Raw genomic sequence first — 23,138 nt, 5'->3', positions numbered from 1 at the left:
AATCACCTGCACCTCCTGCCTCAGGCAGAAGAAATTCCTTTCACACCTGTCTGTGCCAAAAACTAATTAGCTTTGCTTCAAGCCAAAATTGTGCCCCCTCCTCCTCCGGGAGAGCTCACGTGGCAGCTGGCTTCACCGCAGCTCTGCACGCACATGGCCATCCCTTGTGAGCTCCCCCCCGCCCCAACCAAAGAGAGTGGGCGGGGAACATGAGGAAGCTTGCTGGGGCCAGAGTGTCACCACAAGAGCTCTTCCCTGCCAGGCACAGGCAGGCACATCGAGGGCTGCCTCTGCTTTTCTTCAGTTGTTATGAAACATCTGAGTGCCTGAGTGGAGCCAAATTTAGGAAGTGCCAAAGGTGAATTCTCACAAGGAGCCCCTTGCGTGTAGCACCCCTGCTAGTGACCAGTGCTTGGAAGCGACATAGATGCACTAAACCAGTGATACGCAGACCTCAGTAAAAAAAAAAAACAAAAAAAAACCCAGAGTACTTGTGGCACCTTAGAGAAGTGGGTCAGGAGCCAAATTAGCGATCAACAGTACCCAAAAGAGCCAGAGTAGTATGAATTGTTTCATCCACTATAGTACTATACATTCATATTTAAACAGTATGACAGGGGAAATAGTTTTATATATATATAAATTCTCCACAGCAAAATGACCAAGTGTTATTTTATCAGCTACAATTGGTTAATAACATAGTAAAAGCATCCTGATTGGTTAATGAATTAGATTGCTTAATAATTAAATAACACACTGTATTAACAGGTGGTGCAAAGGGCCGCTTACAAGCCTCAGTCTGAGTACCACCGCGCTAAGCTGAGTCCTGGTCTCTACTACACATTTAGGTCAATGTAAGGCAGCTTATGTCAGCCTAACTCTGTCAGTGTGCACACTACAGCCTTGCTCCCGCTGATTAACTGCCCTACTACGCCGACATAACTGCACCTCCACGAGAGGCTTATGGCAGTGTAGTTAGGGCCATGCAGTGTCTGCATAGACACTGCATTACTTGTAGCGGCTGTCCACTGTCATTCTTGTCAATTTACCAGCTCCAGCACAGATCCATGAAATTGACAAGAAAGTCCTCCGTGCTCCCAGCCAGGCTGCTCCCCAAGGCTCCTGGCTCCCTGCTGGGGGCCTGGGCAGCTGCCCTGCTCCTGGCAGGGAGCACAAAGCTGGGAGGGCTGACAGGTTCCCAGCAGGGAGCTGAGAGAGGGGCAGATGGGTTCCCAGTGGGGAGCACAGAACAGAGAGCGGGGGCAGGGTAGGGGGAGAGAACTGGCAGGGAGCAGAGAGCCAGAAGCCAGCAGGGCACCCGGGCTCCCAGCAGGAAGCTGTGAGCAGAACTGAGAGACCAATCTCTCAGCTCCCCACACTGCCCCTCCTAGGTTGGTGGAAGTGCTTCTGCAGTGGTTATAAATTGACCTAATATAGATTGACTTTAGTTTTTAGTGTAGACAAGTCCTACTATATTTAAAGGAGAATGGACGGAGTGGAAATCATTAATCTCATAGGGATTAGCAGAAGCCTTCGGGTGGTGGGGACAGAGTGGGGGCAAGGAGGACAGTTGACATGGATTCCCCTCAGGGCAGGTCTTTGTACTTCCTCTAAAAATAAGTGAGACCATGATATGGTACATGATAAGATATGTTACAGCAGATACATGCTGGGTAAGGTAATATCTTTTTCTGGACCAACTTCTGTTGATGAAAGACAAGCTTTGGAGCTCTTCTTCACATCTTATGTTACAGCAGACATTTCTCTAGCACCTTTCACCCTGACCCATCCCAAAGCACTTTACAGACTGGATCACTCATCCTCCACTGAAATGTAGGGGCCTCTGGGGTGATGTGGCCCTGAGCAATGCAAATGAGAAGACCAAGGGAAGAACACTATGTGACTGGAACTGTCTGGGGGTGGGCGGGGGATGTAAGTCAGAAGGACATAATTACCCAAACTGGAATTTGGATAGGGATAACACTTCCTCATAGGGAAAGCAGCTTCTGGTGACTCCAGATGGTCAGGGCCTCCATTTTTAGGTCTCAAAAGAAAGATGGCACCGTCAGCTGAACAGATTCCCCTGCCATCATTCTGAAATATTGGTTCCTTACTGACTCAAAACACCCCTGCATGAGTCACTACCACCACTTCCTGCAGCACCATGCATTTCCTTAAAGGTCTCCTATTGATAGTCTCTTTGGGCCTGATGCTGTTCAGCTTATGAAAACTGGTGCAGTCACCCACACACTCCACGCAATCAGGGATTTTCAGTTCTACTGCAAAAAGCAGCATTGGGTGCATGTGGTTACCAGGTGTTCAAGTCTAGCAACACATGGTCCCTTCCCAGCATCTGGCTGCAGGGCCGCCCAGAGGATTCAGGAGGCCTGGGGTCTTCGGCAGCAGGGGACCCCCACTTTGGCGGTAGTTCAGCGGCAGGGGGGTCCTTCTGCTCTGGGACCCGCTGCCGAAGTGCCCCGAAGACCCACGGCGGGGGATCCCTGCCACCGCTGAATTACCACCGAAGACCCGGCACTTTGGCGGCGGGTCCTGCTTCGGCAGTAATTCAGTGGTGGTGGGGGTCCTTCCACCCCGGGGCAGAAGGACCCCCCACCACCAAAGACCCAGAGCAGAAGACGCTCCAGGGGACCCAGAGCAAGTAAAGGACCCCGCTCCAGAGGCCCCAAAAAACTCTCATGGGGGCCCCTGTGGGGCCGGGGGCAAATTGCCCCACTTGCCCCCCGCTCTGGATGGCCCTGTCTGCCTGTAAGGTACCAGAAAGTTAAGTCACTGCAGACCGAGGGAATCTATAGGAGTAAGAGTTATTCAGGGTTCCTTTAATGTTAAATGTTTTCCCCTCTTCTGAGCATGAGGTGGCCATGATAGGAGTCATGTTTGAGAGGTTCCCCTTCCAGGCCTAGGTGAGCTTTATTTAGGAGTTCTACTCAGCTGGTACCTAAGAACCTGTTTTTCAAAGGTCTGGCCTACAAGCTTGTAATTCCCAAGCATTAGGGGTTGCCTGATGTTGCTCTATAATCAGTGATCATGGAGCTCAGCTAGGACCCCAGTTTACAGGTTTTAGAGAATGCAAGGGAAAGCCCTGGTGCAAGACCACCACATAACTGCCCTTTTCAGCTCCCCATCCTCCATCTAGCTTGTGATACACCACCAGGGCCTCCACCACCTGACCTTGAGAGTCTGTCACTGTTTGCTCTGTTACTGTTAAATTTTCATCACATCATCACTTAAAGAGGAAGAAGTTCAGTCATCACGTGGCCTGCTGCCTTCAGAACATAAGAGTTCCCTTCTTTCAGTGCTCATTTTATAGCTTTGGGTCATATCTCCAGGGAAGTTGTCCTTTCTCGACACTGCACATTTAGCTCCAGCTCTTTCTCCTCCAACCCTCCTATTTGTATTTTATGTAGCTTTTGCCTGAAGCATGGAGACCAAAACTCCACTCTGTATTCTGGGCAAAGTCACACTAGTTCTATAGAGTGACACTTATCACCTGTAAAAACTGTGGTACCTCCATAGACATCTTGAAACAGCATTGGATTTTTGTTCCTACAGCTTTGCACTGCAGGCTCATGTTTAGCTTGGCATTGCTTGCTACCAGTAGGTCATCCTCTGTCTCCTCCTTCCACATAGCCATCCTGTTGCTTGTATGCCCCCTGCATTCAAGACTGCAATAATGAATCTCAGCTAGTTGTTGATTGCACGTGGCCCACAGTTCCAATAAGGGGCTGGGTATTTATACAGAATACAGTCCCCATCGCCATAGTATCTGAACATCTGAGTTTCTTGTTTTTACCACATTTCATTATTTTGGTGTAATCAAGAAATGAAATCTCAGATAAATCATTAGTGAAAATATTTAGCAGGTGTCCCAATATTGACCTTTTCCCCTCACGTGTGATGCTCCACTGGATAGTGTTCTCTATAGGGGGAAGACTGGGCAACTACTCTGCCTTAGCTGCTGGTACTAGGTGCAGAGGACTGTGGGTGTCCCAGGGTGTGGAATGTCCTCTTACAGTGAAACATGGGAGGCAGGAGAACTGGCTAACCCAGATTCAGTTATTCAGACCTATCTACACAGCAGAACTCTACAACAACCTGACAATCAAGTTACAGACTTGCTCACCAGCAGCCTTGAAACATGGGTGCCCCATATACTTAGGAAGGATGTGTTAATGCAGAGTGACCTTGTTCAGGCTCAATACACTCGGTAAATATGTGTCATTCAGATGGACCACTTCAAACAAAGATATGCATGGCTAGTGGAGAATTGCAACACACATGCATTTCCATACAAAAGGGCAGCTCTATATTATGAAAGGTACCAGGTTCAGTGTTACTGTGGCATTGAAAATGAACAGATTCTTCAGGGTATGGAAGCTGACTGTTGGAAGAGGCAGTTTGTTTTAGGTTACACTGATAGATGGACCTGAGTTCTGATGCTCTGTCTATATATTAACTATGTATCTAAAAAAAAAGACAAGTTACTAGCACTGAATAATTATGAAGACTAGTGAATTACATGAATATAAAAACACAGGGTGCCAAGAGTGAAAGTAGTGATAAAAAGAACTAGAAGAAGTTTAAAAACAAAAACCACCCTGAGGTAAAAGTTACTCATAAGTGAAAAATGAGGTTTGATTGAAATAAGATGGATCAATTAAGAGTGCCCCCATTCCTAAAAATGTCAAGAAATGCTGTAGAAAATTGGAAAAGGCTTAAACATGAACTTGATTGATTTTTGAGGGCCTTGGGATCTACTCATAAGGAAGATGAACAAAAGATTGCCATCTTTTTGAATATTGCAAGTATTGAAGCAATTTCATTATATAATTAATTTGATCTTAAGGTGAGAGAATGTGCTAAGAGTGTGTCTTAGGGTATGTCTACACTACGGGATTATTCCGATTTTACATAAACCGGTTTTGTAAAACAGATTGTATAAAATCGAGTGCACGCGACCACATTAAGCACATTAATTCGGCAGTGTGCATCCATGTACCGAGGCTAGTGTCGATTTTCGGAGCGGTGCACTGTGGGTAGCTATCCCATAGTTCCTGCAGTCTCCTCTGCCCATTGGAATTCTGGGTTGAGATCCCAATGCAAAAACAGTGTCGCGGGTGATTCTGGGTAAATGTCGTCACTCAATCCTTCCTCCGGGAAAGCAACGGCAGACAATCATTTCGCGCCCTTTTCCCCTGGATTGCCCTGGCAGACGCCATAGCATGGCAATCATGGAACCCGTTTTGCCTTTTGTCACTGTCACCGTATGTGTACTGGATGCTGCTGACAGAGACGGTACTGCACTGCTATACAGCAGCATTCATTTGCCTTTGCAAGATAGCAGAGATGGTTACCAGTCATATTGTACCATCTACCATGCCATTGTAAATTGGTGATGAGATGATGGTTATCAGTCATTCTGTACCATCTGCTGCTATCATGGGTGCTCCTGCCTGGCCTCGCTGAGGTTGGCCGGGGGCGCATAGGCAAAAATGGGAATGACCCCCTGGGTCATTCCCTTCCTATGTTTTGTCTAAAAATAGAGTCAGTCCTGCCTAGAATATGGGGCAAGTGTACTAGAGAACCAGAGAGCACAGCCGCTCCATGTCAAAGCCCCAGAGATCCCGCAGAAATGATGAGCTGCATGACATTCTAGGGGGTGCCCCTGCAACAACCCCACCCGTTGCTTCCCTCCTCGCCAACCCTCCTGGGCTACTGTGGCAGCGTCTCCCCATTTGTGTGATGAAGTAATAAAGAATGCAGGAATAAGAAACACTGACTTTTTAGTGAGATAAAATGAGGGGGAGGAAGCCTCCAGCTGCTATGATAGTCCAGGCAGGACATTAAAGGGTAGCGGGGGAGAGGAGACCAGCCTTCCGCTGCTATGATAGTCCAGCCAGTACATAATCTTTTCTTTAGACATGACGGGGGGGTCTGATAGAGCTCAGCCCCCAGTTGGTATGATGAGGATGGTTACCAGCCATTCTGTACCATCTGCTGGGAATGACCAGGAATCGTTCCTATTTTTACCCAGGTGCCCCCGGCCGACCTCACCGAGGCCAGCCAGGAGCACTCACGGGCTGATGACGAGGACGGATACCAGTCCTACTGCACTGAACCGTCTACCACCAGGGATAGGAGAGGAGAGGATGCTGCTGTTTAACGCTCCAGCACCCCATCTACCAGCCGCATGCAGTAGACAACATTGAAAAAAGGAGAGAAACTATTTTTTTACCCTTTTCTTTCGGGGGTGGGGGGAAAGGGTGTAAATTGATGACATACACCCTGAAACACCCGGGAAAATGTTTTTGACCCTTCAGGCACTTAGAGCCCAGCCAAGAATGCAAATGCTTTTCGGAGACTGCAGGGACTATGGGATAGCTGGAGTCCTCAGTACCCCCTCCCTCCCTCCATGAGCGTCCATTTGATTCTTTGGCTTTCCATTACGCTTCTCACACAGCACTGTGCTGAGTCCCTGCTGTGGCCTCTGTCTGGAGATTTTTTCAAATGCTTTGGCATTTCATCTTCTGTAACGGAGCTGTGATAGAACAGATTTGCCTCCCCATACAGCGATCAGATCCAGTATCTCCCGTACGGTCCATGCTGGAGCTCTTTTTGGATTTGGGACTGCATCGCCACCTGTGCTGATCAGAGCTCCACGCTGGGCAAACAGGAAATGAAATTCAGAAGTTCGCAGGGCTTTTCCTGTCTACCTGGCCAGTGCATCCGAGTTCAGATTGCTGTCCAGAGCGGTCACAATGGTGCACTGTGGGATACCGCCCGGAGGCCAATACCGTCAATTTGCGGCCACACTAACCCTAATCCAATATGGTAATACCGATTTCAGTGCTACTCCTCTCATCGGGGAGGAGTACAGAAACCGGTTTAAAGAGCCCTTTATATCGATATAAAGGGCCTTGTGTGGACGGGTGCAGCGTTAAATCGGTTTAATGCTGCTAAAATCGGTTTAAACGCGTAGTGTAGACCAGACCTTACTCTGAGGAATATTGTTTACACACAAAAAAAGTGAAGGATTTCACTCAAAAAAATCAAATGGAGGAAGAGACTTTTGAAGCATTTTTAACAGATCTAAAGATAAGTCAGACATATAATTTCCAGAATTTTAGTCGAGAGAGAGATGAAATTGTGATGGGCATATAAAAGATTTCAGTGTAAGAAAGACAGCTAGAGACAGATCTAAATCTGGAAAAAGCAGCAAGAATTACTCAAACTGCTGAACTTAATCAACAGTGATTGCCCATTTAAGAAAGAAAACAAACTGATGAATAGAGAAGTTAAAAAAAAAAAGTATGGAGAAAAACAGCAATTGAAAGGCTAATAATAATAAAATGATACTGAAGCCATATAATCAATTTATTCAAGGTTTACCAGTAATTGAAGGAATTATGTTTAAAGGTAATAGTAGTAATTCCTTATAGGGTTAACAGCAGAGATGTTGAAACACACACACAGGACATTTTAGGTATAGAAAAATGTAAACAAAGCAAGAGAGGTTCTGTATTGGCCACAAATGAACCAAAACCTAGAGCATTATATCAAAGAATGAGGCATACATGAAAAGATATAGAAATGCTCAGTCTAGAAAACCTGACATTTATTCATGAAAATTCAAGACCTTGATCTAAAATAGGTTTAGAGCTATTTGAATATAAAAGACATGCATGTTATAGTTCTTGATTACTTGCATTTTCCTGAAAATATCTATACTAGAAAACATGCCAAACAAGTCATTAATAAAATGAAATCAATTTTTGCAAGGCATGGCATTCCCAACATAGTAACAACTGATAATGGACCTTAGTTTCAGAGCCAAGAGTTTAAAAGTTTTGCCTTAGCACATCATTTCAAACATATTACATCAAGTCCAGGTTACCCATAATCTAATGGGCTAGTGAAAATTGATGTTAATGGTAAAAAGATTACTAACAAAAAAGCTGAAGAAACAAATACTGATTTATAGCTGGCATTATTATAGATCACCATTACAAGGTTTATCACCTGCACATTTGTTGTTTAACAGAAACAGATTACTTATGTTTAAAAAAGGATATAAAGAAAAGAATAAGTAGGAACAGTCAAATTTGTATCAAAAGATTTATTATGATACAAGATTGCATCAACTATCTTATTAGAAACTGAATGATAGAGTATGTCTATATTGGTAGATACTGGGCTCAGAAAGCCACTGTAACAAAAGAGGTAGCACCTCAGTTGTATGATGTCATGACTAATAATGGTCAAGTGTCTAGGCAAAATCAGAGACATTTGCAGTTGTTACCTACAGACCAGACCAGACCCAGCTGAAAGAAGAAATGAGGTAGTACAGCACCAAGAAAATGACCTAATTCCTCTACATAGTAAGAGCAACTTCAATAATACAGTAACTCCTCGCTTAACGTTGTAGTTCTGTTCCTGAAAAATCCAACTTTAAGCGAAATGATGTTAAGCAAATCCAATTTCCCCATAAGAATTAATGCAAAGGGGAGGGGGGTTAGGTTCCAGGGATTTTTTTTTCCACCATACAAAAAACTATATATTATATAGATATACACACAGTATACGTTTTAAACAAACAATTTAATACTGTTCACTGCTATGATGCTTGTGAAGCTTGGTTGAGGTGGTGAAGTTAGAGGGTAGAAGAGGGTGGGATATTTCCCAGGGAATGCCTTACTGCTAAATCAGTGGTTCTCAAACTTTTGTACTGGTGACCCCTTTCACATAGCAAGCCTCTGAGTGTGACCCCCCCCATATAAATTAAAAATACTTTTTGTATATATTTAACACCATTATAAATGCTGGAGGCAAAACAGGGTTTGAGGTAGAGACTGACAGCTCGCGACTCCCCATGTAATAACCTCATGACCCCCTGAGGGGTCCCGACCCTCAGTTTGAGAACCCCTGTGCTAAATGATGAACTAGCACTCGGCTGAGCCCTCAAGGGTTAACACATTGTTGTTAATGTAGCCTGGCACTCTACAGGGCAGCACGAACAGGAGGGAGGAGACACAGCGTAGCAGACAGAGACAGACACACACCTTGTGTGTGTGGGGGGGGGGGGGAGAAGAGAGAGAGAGAGAGATGCACACAGCCCCTTTAAGTAAGCTGACCCATTCTTAAGTGCATTGTCTTTTTAAGTGGATCAGGAAGTTGAGACAGCAGCTGCTGCCCCAGGCTCTCTCTGTCCGTGTGCCCTCCCTGCTCTATATGGAGAAGGAGTAAGCAGGGTGTAGGAGCAGGGGGAGGGAGACACCCTGACATTAGCCCCCCTGCACAGCAAGCAGGAGGCTCAGGGAGCACCTCCAAGACAGGGGGCAGGAGCAGCACATGGCAGTGGGGGGAGGGAAAGCTACAGTTATTAGCCTGCTGGCAGCTGCAGCACAAGGAACTTAGGGGAGCGGGGAGCTGATGAGGGGCTTCCAGTCCACCCCGGTTCCAAGCCCCCACCAGCTAGCTGCAACAGGCTGCTCTTCCTGCAAGCAGTGGACAAAGCAGGCGGCTGTCAAACGATGTTAGAAGGGAGCATCGCACAACTTTAAAAGAGCATGTTCCCTAATTGATCAGCAATGTAACAACGAAACAACATTAACCGGGACAACTTTTAAGTGAGAAGTTACTGTACAGCAAAAATAGAATTTAGATGGCCCTTGCTCAAAGTGGATCTGTCAAGACAATTCTGATATGAATACATTTGCATTAAAAAACTAAAAGACAGATGTGGTGTTACTGGGGATTTAAGAGAGTGAATAGAATGTCCAGGGCGTGGGAGTGACTACTGGAGAAGGCTGCTGGTCTTTAGTTAGACTGATAGATTGGCCTGAGTTCAGATGCTCTATATATACACGTTACCTATGTCTCTAATAAAGACTACTGTTAAGCTACTAGCAATGAATGATTATTAAGTGGATACTAGTGGATTACTTGGATATAAACCACAGCAGGTGTCCTTCAATTCCATCCCCCCACCCCTCCCACACCACTCTCTCCCTGTAGTAGCAATATCATTTACCAAGGCAGCCTTGAGGCCCCAATAAGGTCTTTCACAAACTCTTTGCAACATAGATACACAAGTCATCTGGAGAGGGTTTAAAGTGCACACTTTTATTTTCTATTACAAAGGCTAAAAGAAGCAAGTTTGTTTTAAGAACAAAAACAAAATTGTTAAAACATCTACATTATTATCTTGGTACTAGACCTTATGAAAGGTACTAAGGTTTTCTTTAATAGTAAAGCGTGGTATTCTTAAATTATATTAATACAGAGACATTTTAAAGGACTCCATCTCATTACTAGCCAACTTAGAACTGCAGCAGCCCCTTGCGATTTTTCCCTTTCACATGCCAAGAGCACATCCATTTCTGACACACTGTTCATATGAGCTGATTTGTTGTTGTTTTTTGCTTCAAACAACTTCACAAATCCCTCCCTTCACTTGAAAGGATTGGGAGAAGGATTTGTATTATATCCCTCAGCATTTAACAAGCTGAACTAAATCAAAGTCTGGTGTGTGTGTTGGAGGGGTTTGGTTTTTATAAATAAAGGGACAAGATATTTTGTAATGTAAAAAAAAAAAAAGTTAACGGCACTCGTTAGCCCTCAGATGTGTTTCCTTGCCGAAAATCCTCCCCTTAGTCCCCACATTGCACAGGCTAGATTGTTATTGTAAGAGGAGTGAGTGCTTGGTTCGTGGTAGGGTTCCCTTAGAACACTGGAGCTTATGGTTTAATTATCGCAGAGCTGCTAGTGCTGAGTATTTTTGGTGAGATGAAATATCACACTGAAAAAAAAGTGATAAGCGAAAGAAAACGAGGGGTCAAATCTGGAGTCTCCTGCCCTTTACATACATATAAACAAGCTTTTAATCATAACTTTACTCGTTAGCGAAGCACCTGAATGTTCTTTCACTAGGGTGGGGTAGGAAGGTCATCACCGGAGGGCTTTCAGAGGCGTGATGAGGAAAACCTGTTCCAGCTTGAACTTTATACCTGTCTATAAACTCCTCCCTTCCTCCTCCTTTCTGCCACCCCAGCTGGGGGGGAGGGAGGGGAAGCCTTCACATTTAAACAGGAGATGCTGCATTTCCTGGACTGAGTCCTTTTCCTTTACCCTCATTAAAAAAGATTCCTTTGATACCACACACATATATAATATTATATAGAGCGATATATTTAATACCTGTGTATATATGCTTCACAGGGGTCACATATATACACACTAAAACAAGTCTGTGACAAAATACTGCAACACCACAGATCAGGTTATCATATCTGGGAAAACAAAAATAGATACGCAATGCTCATGAGCATCCCCACCCCCTTTGCCCCCATAACAATAGCCCCTCCCCCCAGCTAACACTATCAGTCTGGAGAAGAGTGGGTGCAGAGCAGTTATTTTGATTAAAGAGAAGGGACATTACCCCGCTCCATAATCTAAACAAATTATCAACTCTTAAGTCCCGGCGCAGCAAACGCGACAATTACACTGTAAATGCAGATTTGTTTTTAAAGTAAAAAACAAGCATTTCCCCCCCCCCCCCGATTAATTTTTCCTCTCTTCCCCCTGCACACGTCGCTGCCACCACTCCAACAAACATGGTACAAGCCTACGCACTGGTGTGAATCTCACTTTTTTGGTCAATTCTGCAGAGGGAGTGACTGGCTGAACACGTGTTGGTAAAGCAGGGATTAGACAGATACAAAGGGGGGGCGGGGGTGAAGGGAAGGCTGGATTAGCTCATTTAGCAGCAGCTGGGTTCCTGTTACTTTGCTTAATCCAGTGTCACAGCAATTCTATACATTATGAGTATACGTGGCAAAACAGAAGACAAGCATCCCTCTCCCTTGCCATCTAGCCTTTACAATTTCAGTGCTTGAGACAATGAAATGTACGTCCTAGGAGATGAGGTGCCCAGTTTCAAATCTGAACAGAAATCGCGCCTCACCCGGTCGGTGGAAACAAATACAGCATCAGCCTGCTCATAAACCATGGACATCGGGAGGCAGATCAGTGGAGCAAGGATCTTTCCAGCTGCTCTGCCGTCTCCTTGGGGCATGCAAGAAAAAGCATCCTCCCTTCTCCCATCTCTCTATCATAAACAACGAATACATACTCAATCTCTCTGCTTCTAGTGCCACTTCCAGGCCAGGACCCCAAAGAGTGGTACACACACACACACTAATGAATTAATCCTCATATCGTTATCATCACAATTTGGCAGAGGGGAAAACAAGCATGGAGGGGCTAGCAGTTTGTCCAGGGGACCCAGTGACTTAACAGCAGTGGCTGAAAAGACCAGACCCCAGGTCTCCTCATTAATACTCCCAGGCTCTAACCACTATGCAGGAGCTGAGCCAGCTGCCTATGAGTTGTATACATCCAGAGTTAGGTCTGTAAATAAAGATGCCAGCTGCCAATTCAGTATCTCCCACATATTGCTCCCTACCTAATAGCTCTTGTCTAGGGACACAGGTGTCCTCAGAGGTGGGGTGAAGAAAAGGGGACCCAACGCTGCTGAACCACCATGCAAAATACAGCCACGTTTTATTGATTATACATACAGCACTGGAGGGCTCTGACTTCTCACAGGCAAAACAATCTCATGAGACCCTATACAAAAAACTACACACACATTGCTCTAAGAAGGTGGGACTGTTTGTTCTTCAGCCGATGGTGCTGTATCAAACTACGTACACACATGCACACTCTATTAAACTGTAATCAGAGTGAGAGATAGGGAGGCAGATGTCAGCATGCCCACTCCCCAGTGACAGGTGGACCAGGATGAGGCACAAAGCTGACCCCAGAGAAACTCTGGGGTGTTGGCATAAGCTCATTATTGCCATTAGAAATACTGAGATCCTGACTCAGTGGAGTTATATTTGAGACTCTACTCCGCACCCCAGCTCGGCCAATCGGGTTCCTCCATTTGAGCTGCCCTGTTTTAAACACAATTTATATCATTCCAGTATTGGAGATAGAAAATCCTGCGAGACGTCCCACCACCACTCCTCAAATTAACAAGGCAAGAGTGCAGGTGGTATAGTAGGCACTATGGACAGTCTCTGCCATCTTCTTAACATATCCCTGCATCAATCCCACCCCACCCAAATGATGTGAAATCACCCCAGCTTGCCGACAGACAGCATGTGTTGGGCCACATCACAGACCTTCCCTCTGGAGCCACACATGCCACATGCACTAATGAATCCCCTCAGCTAGGCTCACTGGAGAATGGTACCAACTCTGACAGGAACAGCATTCAGCGGGGCCACTTCATTTGGCAACACTAGCTTCACTTACAGCTGACACAGTCTAAGGGCTGGTCTACAGTGGGAACATACAGCTGTACAGCTACAACTCTCGGGGCGTGAAAATTCCACCCCCCTGAGAAACGCAGCTATGCCAACCTAACCCCCGGTGTAGACAATGCTAAGGCGACAGAAGAATTCTTCTATTGTCCTAGCTCTCCCCTCTCAGGGAGGTGGGTGATCAATGCCAATGGGAAAACCGCTCCTGTCAGCGTAGATAGTGTCTACACTGAAGCATTACAGCGGCGCAGCTGCAACTTTGCCCCAGTAGCATTTTCAGTGTAGACATACCTTGAGTGTCAACTGCTCCCCCTAGAGCTGACCTAATTCAAAATGCAAGTCAGCACAATACCAGCAGCAGACTTGACAGCTGTTCCCTCTCTTGCTCCATAAGGCGAGGCGGGGCGATTCTATCAGAGGCTCCCCTGCGCACCTGAATGTTCCCATGGCAAAGAGGCACTCCTCTATTCTTTCTGCCGGCAGGGGCCAGCTTGCTGAAAAATGACACTACTTGCAGCACTGGAACTCTAGTGAGGGGAGGGAGGCACAGAAGCCTAGAAGCCAGTTTAAACGCAATGTTCATAATGATTTAAAAAAAACAAAAACAATCAGAAAAAACACACTTCCCACTGCTGAACTTTCCCCACCAAAAAACCAAGATGTAACCTGATGGGGACACTGGGGCTGGGTGGTTATGTGTTTCTATTTACCCAGAGGGACCCTCATATTACAAATATGATCTTCCTCTTCTCTTCCAGACAGTTGTTGGATATCTTATCCTCTGTTTGACAAAGGATACAGGAAGAATTAATTTCCTTTTTCTTTTCGGGGAGGGGAGGGGAGACTGCAAGGGGACACACAGTCAAAGTAAAAATCACATGCTAGGAACAAACATTCTCCTTACTTGCATTAATAAACTGGCTTCAGTTTAACAATCTAAAAGAACCTTTAAAATTGGCTTCTTCAGCATGCTATTGATTTGTGTTTTGCACATCACTCAGCTCCAAACTACCCTGGTCAGTTTTGTCTTGCATTTCTAGTTAGCTTTGTTTTCTGGTTCCCATGCACTCGTCAAATGCTACTGAGTGTGATTTTGCAACACTGAAAGAGAAGGTTTCAACCCCCACCAGCAACTACACTGTATTAATTTCAATCGCGAAATCATTTCCAAACGCATTCTTTGTCAAACACACACTCTGAATTTTGGATCTATGCTACTTGAGTGTCCTTGAATTGATTTATGCCCACTTCCTCTGACAGCACCTTCAGCCTCTACAGACAAAACCCGTATCCAAGTAACCAAGTATATAGACTATTTAAAGACGTAATCCCCGAAGCAGAAGCTGACTGACTTTACACTGTTGACAAATAAAAATACAAGCTCCTTTTCTGTTACTTCCTTTTTTCTGCTGATCCCAAGGCCCAGAGCACACAGATGACAACAGCACCATAGTATTAGCTATACCCTGTGGAGGGACTCAGTCTTACTTACATAATCACACTAGTTTAAATTAAAAAAAAAAAAATTCTGCACTCTCTTCTGTCAAATGACCCATTACTAGTTTGCTTTTTGGACACAATCAATAGTAACAGCAAAAAAAAGTTATCCATGATTACTTTCAAACTGCCCCTTCTGCAAAAAGCACCCTGGTTGCTTTCTCAGCAATGCTCCTTGCACCCATGTATGGGGGAGGCTAGACAGCCGTTACCCTCCTCAGCTGTTGTGTGCCTCAGGGGAAGACTTGGGATGTAATTTTGCTCCTTTGCAGTCATCCACAGCAGCTAACAGGCCGGGTGTTTTAAAACTAATGTTTTAAATCACATGGATTTAAAGGCTTTCCTCACCTGCATCTCAGCTACAATTGTTTTTTTATATTGTTCTTCCAGGAGAGCATGAAAGAGAAGGGGAATTTGCTCCATCCTATGGAGGAGAATGAGCACAGAGGACTGCAGACACCTATGCTCCAGTAACCCTGCCCCCTCTCTCAGCTCCCCCTCTCAGCTGCATTCATGACACTGCAATGTCCCAGAAAACCTCCCAGCCACACTTAGAGTCTAGAGATGGGGAATTAAAAGGAAAAGATTCTCTCTCTCTCATGCCCAACTGTGTTCATTCCTTTCAATTAAAGAAAGAAAAAAAAAAAAGGTGGGCAGAGAATAAGGAAAGAAAAGAGAAGATAGAAAAGAAACTTTATGAGCACAGCGTTCACTGGCCACAGAAGAATCGGGTCACAATTTCATTCACCACCGGAAAATCATATTGGTAATCTTGAAACAAAGGGGAAAAAAAAGTTCTCCTTGTGAGACATGTCTCTGTTGCCCTACCACAGCCTCACCCTTTGAAAACTTGCTTCTGTTTTTCCAGTCAACAGGTCCCCACCACCCCACTATACGCCATCCCGCAATAGGAAGTTGTATTTGCCGAAGTCGTCATCCTTGGGGCACAGCAGCATGTCCTTGCGAGCTTTGGCCAGTTTCTGCTTCAGTACCTCCCGCCGGTCCAACCACTCGGTCAGCTCGTCCTGGCCATGAGCACAGCGACATTTATCTCCCTCAGGGCAGGCCTTGGTCTTCTGGAACCTGCCAGGAGAGAAACACAACTCACTGGACTATTTTATTTTGAAGGGGCAGGGTTTAAAGGGTTGCTCCGTTTCTCTAGCATGGACGTTGTGCTGGATTCTAAGGCACTTTACAAATGGTCTTCCTGTATTGGGCTCATTCTCTGAATGCAGAAATGTAGCTCATCACCTCTGGGGTGAAGCCTGGAGGTTGTTTAACAGAGTACAGCAATAACAGTTTTGGCCAAGAAGAGACATACCCATACCCAGCTGAGACTAGAAGGGGATTTAGGGCTGCAGAATGAAATGACAAGTTAGAACTGGGCTAACATTTAGGGTTGGAAGCTCTACTCTTGAAAAAAATGCCATGGCATCTTGAAACAGACATGAGTGATCAGGACCTCCGTTTTCTACTTCACCTCCAGCAGCACAATGCCTCCTATCATCATCTTGAGGCATGGACAAAAGAGAGAAGGGCACTCTAGAGAGACACTAAACCCACTTACTGAAGCAGCTGGGTTTCCCAAAGAGGTGTCTCAGACAAGCAAGGATCCAGCCATGCTCTGATTAGCTTGTGAGATCTGACGTCACCACAGTCATGGGTGGCATGGATGTTGGGTTAAAGGTTTCATTTCCCAAAGTATAGACAGACCACGTGAGACTGAAGAAGCATCACTCATGCCTTTGAGCTTTGTAGTTTATCACTTTTAGGTGGGGGAAACTGGTGTGAGCTCGATTCTGAAGCATTATTGGAGGGGGTGTTCCCAATAACATCTCCCACTTTTCAACCTCCACAGAACTCCCCCAAGCTGCAGTTCCTTGGGGCTCCCCATTTAGGAGGAGAGCGACTCGGTACCAGGTCTGCTCTCCTCTCACCAGCAGCAAACCCGTGTGGAACGGAGGTGTGGCGCACGCGGTACCTGTCACAGAGCCGGAATTCGCCCATGGGGAAGCGGTAGTTCCAGCAGCTAGAGTCGTTGTCAGAGGTGAAGACCTTCTCCTTATGCTTCTCTGACTGGATGTGTTGCTGCCATTGCTTCTTGCTGTTACTGTTCTTCCCACACAGCCAGCAGTGGTATCCCATCTAACCAGCACAGACAGAGCAGCCCATTAGCAGTGCCCACACTGACCTTCCCAGCACTGGGGAGTGGAGAGGAAGGGATGTCCCCTCTCTGCCCGAGCATCCGGGGTCTCCCCACTCGACCCAGCACCTCCCTCTCCTGACACATCAGTGTTGGGAACATCAAACTGTTGGCCACAGGGGACAGGACTGGATTCTTTGTCTGAGCCCACCAGTATCACTCCTTATAACAGCCATAGGAGGGATTGTTGAGCAATTAGATATGGATTCTCCAGACCTCAGTGGCCTGCCCATCCCCCTCCCCATACCTCCCCTCTGCCACACATTAGTACGCTGCCTCTGCAGTCTCCCCCTACTTCTCTTCCCACCCATTGGTGGGCCAGTTACACCCTCACAGATCTCTCACCCCCAACCCAATTCTTTTCAAAATGGCCAGCCGTGGCTTTGCCATTCCAGGACTCCAGGGACGGGCGGGAGCCCAGGAAGCAGGAGTTGATGCGTAAGATACAGTTTCAGCCGACTCTTGGATAAAAACATGTTTAACTGACAGAAAAGTCCTGGAGCAGCCTTGCTGACCCATGCCTATGCCCTCCTGCCTCGTCACTGCTACCCTGGCTGCCCTCCTCCTAGCTGGCAAAGATCACAGGCTCTTTCCCAAGGGGGTGTTCCAACATCACTGGATTTCCAGTCAGCCCAGTCTCCTCTCAAGAGACTCCTGCAGGGAGGCACAGGAGAGAAGGGGAGATGTCAGAATGAGGAAAGGGAGGAGGAAGGAGAGGTATTACCATGATGTCAGCGTAGTCGGTGGGCATCTGGATCTGCTTCTCTCCTTCACGCGACGTGAGTGGTGTTCCCTCTCCTGGCTTCCCAGGGTTGTGTTTCTTTAGCCACATGTCATAGGTCTGCTGCATATCCAATACTGCGAGGAGGGAATCAGTCAGGTCAGCCAGGCAACTCACCTACCCACCCACTATGGACACACTCAGAACAAGAGACCTGTACAGACCTGGTGTTCTGAGTGTGCAGCCCCCTCCCCCTTCCTTCAGTTACAGACACTCCTTCTGCAGTGTGGTTACTGCCTCTGGTGAGAGGCTGGGTAGAGAAATCTCATTCCCTTGGTCTGGGGGAGGGAGGCAGAGTTCTGAAACCTACAGGGTACTGTGATGGCAGCTTTTACAAATACTAAAGAGAGAGAAGGAAGGAGGGCAAAGAGTTAGCGATCCCTCTGGACTTCACACCCACGAGGAGGTGCCAGATCAGAGCTGAGCCTGGTCCCTCTCGCTGGGTAGCTCACCTCCTGCTGCAACAAAGCAGGAGACGAAACAAAACAAAGTAGTAGTTTGTTTGGGTTTCAAATGTTGTGATTTTCTAAGCAAAATATTTATTCAAACTGACATTTTCTTCAGAAACAAAGTATCCAAACACTGATGGGGACATTCTTTTTTGACCACAACTATTCACCAAATTTGACCCAAATTTGTGAATAGTTTTGGAGCCCCCCGCAACATGAATTTTTTTTTAAGCAAAACTGCCATTAGCCAAAGCATTTTGGCCAGCTCTACAACTCACGACATTGGTGGGAGAGTGAGGTAAGCAAGGGGAGAAGAAGAAATTTTGGCCAAGACCACGGGGTGTGGTGCCCACCTACATTTCCAAGAACTATTAACAAGTGAGGACAAGCTTGTCTGTAAGGGGCACTGCCCAATGGGGTCCTCACACAAAGTTCACACCCCTGTGTATGGCCTTTCACACAATCAGCAGGGAGTGCTGCAGCCTAGGCGTCAGGGACATTAGCAGAACTAGGTGAGAGGCCAGGACAGGCGCAGAGGTCAGGAGTGAGGTGTATGGAGCCAGGGCTTGACTAGGAGAGGAAGAGCAGAGCAGTGGAGCGAACAGGCGAGAATGGAATAGCCCTGGGTGCAGGACTCGGGTGCGCTGGCGGAAGGGTGATCGCGCAACTGTGTGTGGCTGTTTGAACAGCTCTAGCCCACGCACTAAGAGTCTCATTTTTCGGAGTAATTTCACCCGCCTGCTGGAAAGACGGGGGTGCTCGACGGCCTTTCCAGCTCTGGGACGCTGGGGAGAAGAGGTGTAACACACCCTGTGCTCTTCAGCGTCCCTGTTCCTGCCCCCATCTCACCACTCACTTTTATTTTCTTTCATGAAGGTCCACATGTCTCTCTCCTCAGGGCTGTGGGCAAAGGAGCAGTTCCCAACATACTGGCACTTCCTGCCGTTTTGTGCATGGATACACAGCTGTCAAGAGACAGAAAAGAAAACACAGCCCCCGCCACCCCACCCAGACCCTTCTGGTTAGGGAAAGAGAAAGGGGCAGACCAAGCAGCAAAGGCACCGAGCAGGTGATGCTGATCACTCGTCCCCTAAGACTTGAGGGAGGAGATCTCTGTATAAAATGTACAGGAGGCTTGAGTTCAGTGACTATCCTCTCACTACCTAGCCACCAAGCCCATGGCTGGCCCGCTTACAGCTAAGGTTACTCATGGAGCCAGGTGAGGTGGTGGAAAGCAAGTTATGCTAACCCAGCAGCGGCGTCTGAAGGGGACTCTCACCCATGTCCTCTCCAGCCTGATGGATGGAGGTCTTGAAGGGGTGGAGAGGCTTTCAGAGGGAATTGGAGAGATGCCCAAGGCGAGTTTAGATTGATTCAGAGCAAAAGTTCCCAATGACAAAAAACTCTAGTAAGAACAGCAAAGAGCTTTCCCTACATACATCCAGCCCACCCTTTGCTAGTTACCCACTCTCTCCCTTTCCCCCTGTAAACAGTCCTACCGAGGAGAGTCTGGAGGGTGGCATGCAGAGCCTCTCTTCTCCATTCATGGCTGTCCTTATGCACAGCCAAAGCAAGCAGCTGGTTGGGGCCCTGCCTCCTTCGCAACTCACCAGCTGACCTTATCTCCCGCTTCACCAGGAAACAGCTCCCTCCCAGATCCCGTCCCCTCCCGTCCCCTCTTCCAGCAACCGGACTGGAAGCGGAGAAAACTTACGGCTGGGTTCCCCCCATTTCAGCAGCTTAGGCCCTGCAAACTGTCAAGCTAGCCCTGACTACGCTGATGGCTGGAATCCAGCCCAGATCAGCAGTGACCCCTGTTGCCCACCAGGAAGCTGCAACATGGCCCCACATGAAATGAGCAAGGCATGGTATGAAGAAGGGAAACTGCCTTTTGGAAGCACCTGAACGCAGAGGTTTTTGACACTGCAGCCCTTCCGGTGGGGGTAGGGGGGGCGGAAGAAGGGGGGGGGGGATGAGGGCATGTCTACCTTGCAAATACCACCCCCGCTGTTGACATACACATTGACCCCCTTGTTGCAGCCTCAGAGAAGGGCCAGGGCCTGAAGGCATCACTGGAGACATAGCCATTCACTCGCCCGCTGGAAGCGAGAGAGAGAGAGAGAGCGCAGCAGGGCCGGGGCGGGAAGCTTGCACTCCTGCTGCCCATGCACTGCCTACTGTGGGAACAAACCGAAGGGTTCACTCCCCAGCAAACACTACCTACCCATGTGCACCTACACAGGAAAGAGAGGAAAAGCCCCCCAGACACTCCAGTGACATCAGTGCCGGCGGCAGCATTTGGGGCCGCAGGTCCAGGACTCCCTCACGAGCTCAGGAAGAATTCAGAGCCAGGCCCAAGGCTCTTGTCAGGCCCTTTTCTCAGGACACACTTTACAGACTCACAAAACAAAAGCTGCCGCCCTAGAGCACATGTGCTGCCCCCGCCCAGGGGTCCTTCCTTCTGCAGCTCTCCCACTGGGCACCCGCCTTCCTTTAAAAGCCCTGCTGAGCCACGTGACAGGCAGGGCTTAGCCCTCTCCTGGCCGTGCCTCCCTGTCATAGGCTCTTTAATGGAGGCACGGTGGAGAAAACAAAGGGATACTCCTTCTGCCAGACACTGGCTCCCATTTCCTGTAGCGCTCATGCCTCCTTTTGCACTACGGGGAATCTTAAAAACAAAACCCCAAGTCAGCTAAGCTGCAAGTCCACACCCTTCTCCTCTCCCCACCCCACAGCTGGAAACTCCCCTGGGTGACATCTCGGCAGCAACTTAGTCTGACCTATCGCCCCCTCCCGCCGCCAACACACACATGATTTTGGCTTTGGGCTGAGAGGGGAGAGACACAAAATCTGATTAGAAACAGACTGAAAAACCCAGGACGGTTTCCCAGAAGTCAGCAGCCACTCTAGGAAGAAACTCCCACTCCCCCAGGCACCGCCTACGACTGCCATGGCAGCACATGCAAATCTTTCATTATGAGGCAACGGAACACACTCAAGCAGCTGAGTGATCCGACTGACAGAGATGGCAGGTGCTTTATAGCTACCCTGGCTGTGAGCAGGAGAAGGGGACCCCCAGCATTTTCACATGGGCTCCCCTCTGGCTCTAGATTAAGAGACAGCAGACACCTCTTCACTGAGGGGAGGGGAGCTCTCCGTGGGGCCTGTCCTGATCTCCTTCTCCTTCTCCTCCTACCCGGAGGCAGAAAGGAGAAGAGTGCTATCCCACCTCCCATCACATGCTGAGCTGGGATTGGGCTTCACAGCTTTTCATGTCACTCTGGGGTTTTAATTTAGGGTGTGGTTTTAAAAAAAAATATCGGTTTTCAAATCACCTTTTAAGTGAGCTGTAAAAACTGGTGGAAGTGGCTGGATTGGAAGCCTAGGAGACTAGTGCGCTCTGTTTACCAGCAGAACAGGTACAGCAAAAGCAGGGACAACACAAGCTTACCCTGTGCCTACTGCCCCACCTGTGACCTGGCCTGGCGTGACTTAAGGAGAAGGGCGAGACCCCGACCCCATCGCCGACCAGTCCTATAGGCGGTGATGGTGTTAAGAGCAGTGTCAAAAACCTGGTTGCAGGGGTCCTTTCATACCATGCTATGGAGCTGGCTGTTTGAGATGGAACTGATCTCTCTTCGCTTTCAGTTGGTCTCTGCTTTCCACCTGGGTCCACGTCTACCTACCCACCTGTCCATTTACAAAGCACCTGCTCCGCGAGCATCGAAGCACTGGCTCCATGCTCGGTGCATGCAGTGTTGCGATAGGAAGGGAGAGGATTCTGGAGCCACGAAGGGGTACAGGGCTTACATCATATTGCTGTGGGAAGTTGCGGATGGAAGGCAGCGGTCGGACGGAAACCCACTTCCTCTTTGCTTTGGACATCACCAGCAGGACACGACGCTCCTTTGTCCAGCTAGGAAATGGGGAGGGGGAAATTAAAACAAAAAGTCAGGAGGGGAAGCAAAGGGGGTTTAAAATATCCCATCAGCACACCAGAACCATCACTCAGCTTGCCCCTTGCACTGGCTGGTAGCCATGTGCTACACTACACCAGACACACCAGAAGAACAGAATGTAGCTCTACAGGGTGAGCCAAAAGGGAGCCTTTCCTCCCGCCCCCCCGCTTGTGAGGTGCTGAACACCTCCCACATTCCATCCCCAGGGGTGACTGAACCAGTCCTGGTCTATGCAGTCTGTAAAACACACACACTTCGGGACCCTTCAGGGCGAGAGCTGCTGTAGAACTGCAGGTCCTTACACACAGACACGGCACTGTGAACAAGATCCTACAGTTAGGCAGATCACTCTTCCACAATGTCCTACAAAAGGATCTGAAGAGGGTATTGTGGCAAAAAAATCCCAGACAGAGAAATGACATCCCAGGAAGGGAAAGCAACCGTCCCTCTCTATGTGGCACTGAGGAGACCTCTCCTAGAGCACTGCATTCACAGAGCAAGGCAGACAAATTGGATGCCTTTCAGAGAAATGCAACAAAAATGATCAAAGGGCTCATTTAAAAAGGATGTAAAGTATACACCATGGCTAAATTTACAACCAATGGTGATAGGATTGCCGTCTACAAACAGCTGACGTCTGGAAACAAGTTTGGAGAATTGTTTTGGGTGCTCCAGCTGAGTATAGCTAGGAGAGATGGGATGAACTGAACAAAGGGAAAATGGAGGCTCCCTCTACCCTAGCTTGTAAGCTCCTAGAGAGGGGACTGTTTTTCTTTCTGCAAAGTGCCATGCCCAAAGAGGACCCTGCATACAAATGATAAATAATAGAACCTGACTGCAGAAAAAACCCAGTCACCTACCTTTTCGTAACTGTTGTTCTTCTTCAAGATGTGTTGCTCATAT

The 23,138-nt window shown here is 47.5% G+C and overlaps 1 protein-coding gene across 8 annotated transcripts in view; it reads right to left on the bottom strand.

Moving 5' to 3' along the window:
* Positions 1-10,119: 10,119 nt before the first annotated feature.
* The window catches only part of ZC3H7B (zinc finger CCCH-type containing 7B), a 61,972-nt gene continuing 48,953 nt past the window's right edge, over positions 10,120-23,138 (bottom strand). For all 8 annotated transcript variants that reach the window (XM_039490889.1, XM_039490913.1, XM_039490881.1 and 5 more), the window contains 5 exons: positions 22,087-22,192; positions 19,133-19,241; positions 17,771-17,904; positions 16,825-16,988; positions 10,120-15,926 (listed from right to left, as the gene is read on the bottom strand). In XM_039490889.1, the coding sequence (XP_039346823.1) occupies positions 15,734-15,926; positions 16,825-16,988; positions 17,771-17,904; positions 19,133-19,241; positions 22,087-22,192 (706 nt within the window). In that variant the 3' untranslated portion in view covers positions 10,120-15,733. The remainder of the gene's footprint in view (positions 15,927-16,824; positions 16,989-17,770; positions 17,905-19,132; positions 19,242-22,086; positions 22,193-23,138) is intronic.

This window comes from Mauremys reevesii, linkage group 1 (assembly GCF_016161935.1).
Source record: "Mauremys reevesii isolate NIE-2019 linkage group 1, ASM1616193v1, whole genome shotgun sequence".
Classification (NCBI taxonomy): Eukaryota; Metazoa; Chordata; order Testudines; family Geoemydidae; genus Mauremys; species Mauremys reevesii.
The sequence above is the reverse complement of the archived record's forward strand: the minus strand, read 5'-3'. Positions and strand labels throughout refer to the sequence as shown.